Raw genomic sequence first — 4,894 nt, 5'->3', positions numbered from 1 at the left:
CAGTCCAGGAAGACTATGTCCACTGCTACCCCTGCATCTAATGACTTGGTGATCTGATCATAGAAGGCCACCAGGTTGGTCTGACAGGAACCAGAGGTGGGGGGAGCTCAGTAATATCTAAGTAGCTGCGCAGCAGACCAGCTGAGAAGCTGGATGTGCTAGCCAGGGTGGGAGGCCAGCGGGAATGCAGTGCAGGCTGCCCTGGGTGGGCGCTGGCCCCACACAGAGCACCACAGGGGTAGCCATGGGCCAGATGCAATCAATGGATGGGCGCCTGCAAGTGCACCAGATCCAATTAGTTGGTATGCCATATCTGGCTTATGGGCCATATTTTCCTCACCCCTGCAATAAGCCAAACAAGTCCACCACTCCAATGAACAACTTCAAGAAGGACAATTACACAACAATTAGGAAGTTGGTTAAAAAAGAAGTTTATAGGAACAGTCAAAAATGTAAAAGAGTAGGGTTGCACTGATAAAGATTTTGGGGGCCAATACTGATATCTGATTTTTAAGGAGGCATATTGGCCAATACGATCTGATTTCCGATACAGCACAGAGAGCTGCCTGCAGGTGGTAAGTCCATTGTGGTGGAAGGGGAAAGAAGGGGGGGGGGGATGGGCAGATCACCCCCCACTCTCTGTAGTGAAGAAGGGGGCAGCAGCAGCAAGCACTGCCTAGATGGGGCCAGAGGGGGAGGCTCCTGCATCTGCTTACACCACAGAACGGCACCGGGGGGGGGGGCGGGTGCCCATGGATCTGCGCAGGGCAGGGCGGGGAATGGTGGGCAGGCTGCAGCTGGGGCTGCTTGCCAGGGGCTGGGCTCAGGGCAGGGGCTACAGCCACCCCAAATTTCACCGTAGCTCCCTTCCAGCACCGCCAGCCATATGGCGCAGCAGTTCTGGGGCTCAACCCCTGCCTCCACCCACGCGCCATGGAAGATCTGGGGCTGCGCCAGGCGGCCAATGGCCGCAGCACTGGGAGGGAGCTATGGCGAAATCTGGGGTGGCTGCAGCCCCCTCCATAGCCCTCGCCCTTACAAGAAGAGTCCAGCACAATCCTGGCTTCAGCCTGCCTACCCGCCCTGCACAGAACTGGGGGTACACCTCCCCCAGGCCCTCTCAGGGTATGGGAAGTGGCTCCCACCACTGCTTCACCCCTCCTCCCCCCCGATGAGCCACGGCTCTGTCCCGTGGCCCCCTCCTCCCCCCTGCCACGGCTAGGCACTGCCTGCCTGTGCCCTGACCCTTGCTGTGAGGGTGGGCTGATCTGCCCCCCCATGGCCCTTCCCTTACCTTCCCTCCCCTTCCACCACGATGGACTTACCAGCGCTGCTTGGCCGTGCTCCTGCTGCCTGCATGCTTTGCTGCGGCTGTGCACATGCATGACATTTATTGGCCAAATTATCGGCCACATCCAGCCGATTTCCGATACAGTCAATATTCTTTATACCAGTACCGATCTGATATTGGACTGATGTATCGGTGCACCTCTAGTAAAAAGCCTGCAGGCAGCCTGAAAGCTGTTTAAAAATAACATACCAGAGGTTCAGGAAAAGTGTATACCACAATTCAAAACAAGTACCAAGCAGATCAATAAAACTTCTGCCTGGTTCAACAGCACAGTTAAGGAGGCTGTTGAAGGCAAAAGGGCATTTCTTCACAAAAGGAAGGCATGCCCAAAGGAGAAAAACAGGAAAACCCACAAACTCTGGCAGGTCAAGCGTAAAAATGAAAAGTGAGGAGTATCTAAGCAGAAGATGTTGAAGTTAATAAAAACTTTTTAGATATATCAAAAGCAGAAGGCCAGTAAGAGATTTGGTGTGACCACTGGATGACTAATGTGTAAAATGTGCATTCAGAAGATAAGGCCACAGCAGAGAAGCTAAATGCATTTCTTGCATTGGTGTTTACCACAGAAGGTACTGGGAAAATTCTCATGCCAGATCAATCCTTTTTAGTAGGTAGTTCTGAAGAGCTGGACTACATTGATGCGACAAAACAGGGAGTTTTAGAACAAATCAACAAACTAAATACTAATAAGTCAGTAGGGCCAGATGGCATTTGCCAGAGTTTTGAAAGACTGATGAATTGCTGGCAATAATATATAACCTATTGTGAAAAACAGCCAGTGCCAGAGGACTGGAGGGTTGCCAGCATAATGCCCATCTTCAGAAAGGGCTCCAGAGGCAATCCTGAGAACTAGAGACCAGTAAGTCTCACATCTATCCCTGGCAAGGCAGTAGAATCTATAATGAAAAATAAAATCAGCATCTGCATAGACAAATATGATCTGTTGAGAAAGAGTCAACATGGTTTTTGTAAAGAGCAAGCCCATATCACCAATCTGCTGGAGTTCTTTGAGGGTGTTAAGAAGCATGTGGACAAGAGGGATCCAGCTGACATAATATATATGGACTTTCAAAAACACATTCCCTTTTGGTGAGCTTTAAAGGCTTTTAAAAAAGGCTTTAAAAACCCAAAACACTTCTCTCAATTTGTATAACATTTTTTTAACTACTTCTTGAAGTCATCTGTGATCTAATCCAAATTTGAAGACCAACTCAAGAGATGAAAAACAGAAGCAAAACACTGTTAACCTAATGCTAATGACAGAGTCAATCTCTCCCCTCTATCCAGGTTCATGTCTCTTTCTGGCACATGGTCTGGGAAAGATCATCTCAAATTTTGCATATAAACCTTGAACTTTTCTTTCCTCTTCCATCAATGCCATTATTATTGCCACTCAACCTGACAACCTTGAGATTTTTTTCTTTCCCTCATCCAGGACCCTGACAAATATTGTTACTTTTCACTCTAAAAAAAACAGCTAATAATCTGCCTCTTCATGTGTGTCCACACTAATCAAACTGAGTTTTGTGCCATGATTCTATCACAGCTGAAGTACTGCAACTCCTTTCCCAGCTTCTCAAACCCACAGTTCAAATTCCACCAATACAGGTGATGTTATTTCCCTATTCCTGGCATTCCCATATTCCCCTCTAAAAAGCTTTGCCTCACAGGGTCCTCACCTTGCGAGTCAGGTAGAATCATGTAATATCCTCATCTCTATCCCATGCCATGCTATTCCTATTCTTTTCACTATGTTACTCTTTCCCCACCTTCATGCTGTTCATGATGCCTCCTACACACATACAACCTCCCTGTTCCCTTACTAGTAAAATCCTCATTTACCATTTTATCAATCCAGTTCCTTTGACTGCAGAAGAATAATAGGAATAGGAATAATAATAATAGTAATAAACTTCTATTGCAAAGAACTGAGAAAGACCGCAAAATGTCACAATGTTTCCAATATTATAGATTCCTAGTTGAAATTTCTGAGTTTATTTTCTGAATCACATTTTTACATGCAACAGTGCTGCCCCAGGGTCCCAACAACATCTGGCTCAAGAATCATGGGTTTAACATATTTAAAGATATATCAAAATGAATTAAAACACTGAACTAAAAAAATTATGGAGTTGTAGCAAAGGGAGCTCATCAGATAAGAACGTAATCAGCTCTAAATTAGAGGACTGATTTTGATCTCCCCAATTTACTTGCAACCTTCTGCCAAACTAAGGCATTTTTTGTCAAAGTCCAGGTGTAACCAGACAAGGAGACTGTAAAACAACCCAATAAGCTAGAAAAAATTATTTGGCGTGTGCAGTATGATAATAATGATCAAAGGCCCTTTATGAACTTCCACTGTGATTTAGTTTAGAAAAGGCTAACAGAGGGGTGAGTCTTGGAGTATTATTGGAGAGATTAGGTATTCTAGGATTGCTAGTGTATCACTTTTTCTGAACCTTTGAAAAATTCACGGGGCCCTGGTTGGAACCAACATGCTGCCTAAACTCAGCAACCAGCACAAAAGGCCTGTCCCATCTCCCAAATTTGAAGGGCCATTTTTAAAGCACGCTTTTCTTAATAATAACGTGCAATAACTTTCCGGGAGACATGCTCCCGTGTGTCACGCAAAAGTAAGACCTGGCACAGCGGGGACCGCCCCCCAACCCCGGCTGACCCTACTCCCAGGCAGCCTCCTGGGCGCGGCGAGGGGCGGGGCTGCTCGGCGACTCCTCCCCCTCGGGGGGCCGCACAACCAGCCCGGGGGCTGGGGGCGCCACCCCAACATGGCGGCGCGCAGCCTATTCTCACCTGCGCCACACGCCCCTCGCGGCCCAGGGGGCGGCCACCTACCCGCAGACATCGTGCCGCTCCACCGGGCCGGGCCGCGCCGAGACAACCCAGCGGGCCAGAGCGCCACGCACGCACTGAGGAGCCGCAGCGCCGACTGCGGGGCCGCGTGGCCAATCCGCTAGCGCGGCGCCTACCAACCGGCGCGGGGGGTGGGCAACGCCACAGGCCAACGGCTACGGGGGGTGGGGCAGTACCACTGTGTGGGACTGGGGGGGTCACAGTGCAGCGCCCCCGCGGCTGCGTGTGCTGGTCTCATGGCTCTGTTCCCCGGCGCGGGGCTGAACCAATGGGCGGCGCTGGGAGGGGGCGGCCAGCACTGCGTGGGCAGGGGAGACCCACGCCCTGCTGTCTTTCCCGCGGCAGCCGCGTGCTGACCAGGTGCCCCTGCCCTACCCACCCGGCAGCTGCAGGGGCACACGTCTGACCCCACCGCGCATACAAATCTGGGGGGCACGTGTCGCCCTATGGCCCCCACCTTGAGTGTGTGCAGTAATGGGGAGCTAGCCCCACCCCTGGAGGAGCCGCCAGGAGTTTGTCCCACTCCCAGCCCCCACCCCATGTACCACCCTGACTGGGCAGCACTCCTAGCCCCTGTCCTACTCACTCCCTCCCTCCCTGACGGGGGGGGGGGGCGTTAATCTGCCCCCGGGCCACCTCCCCCCGCCAGTCTGCAGGCTGCCCGGCTGTAAG

The 4,894-nt window shown here is 51.0% G+C and overlaps 1 protein-coding gene across 1 annotated transcript in view; it reads right to left on the bottom strand.

Moving 5' to 3' along the window:
* Positions 1–4,336, bottom strand: part of TAF15 (TATA-box binding protein associated factor 15) — a 50,259-nt gene extending 45,923 nt beyond the window's left edge. Inside the window, exon 1 of the mRNA XM_019511502.1 lies at positions 4,205–4,336. Within this exon, the coding sequence (XP_019367047.1) occupies positions 4,205–4,214 (10 nt within the window). The 5' untranslated portion in view covers positions 4,215–4,336. The remainder of the gene's footprint in view (positions 1–4,204) is intronic.
* Positions 4,337–4,894: the final 558 nt, after the last annotated feature.

This window comes from Gavialis gangeticus, unplaced genomic scaffold (assembly GCF_001723915.1).
Source record: "Gavialis gangeticus isolate Ggan-Ray unplaced genomic scaffold, GavGan_comp1, whole genome shotgun sequence".
NCBI classification, from domain to species: Eukaryota; Metazoa; Chordata; order Crocodylia; family Gavialidae; genus Gavialis; species Gavialis gangeticus.
Note: the sequence above shows the minus strand (reverse complement) of the source record. Positions and strands in the feature narration are given on the sequence as shown.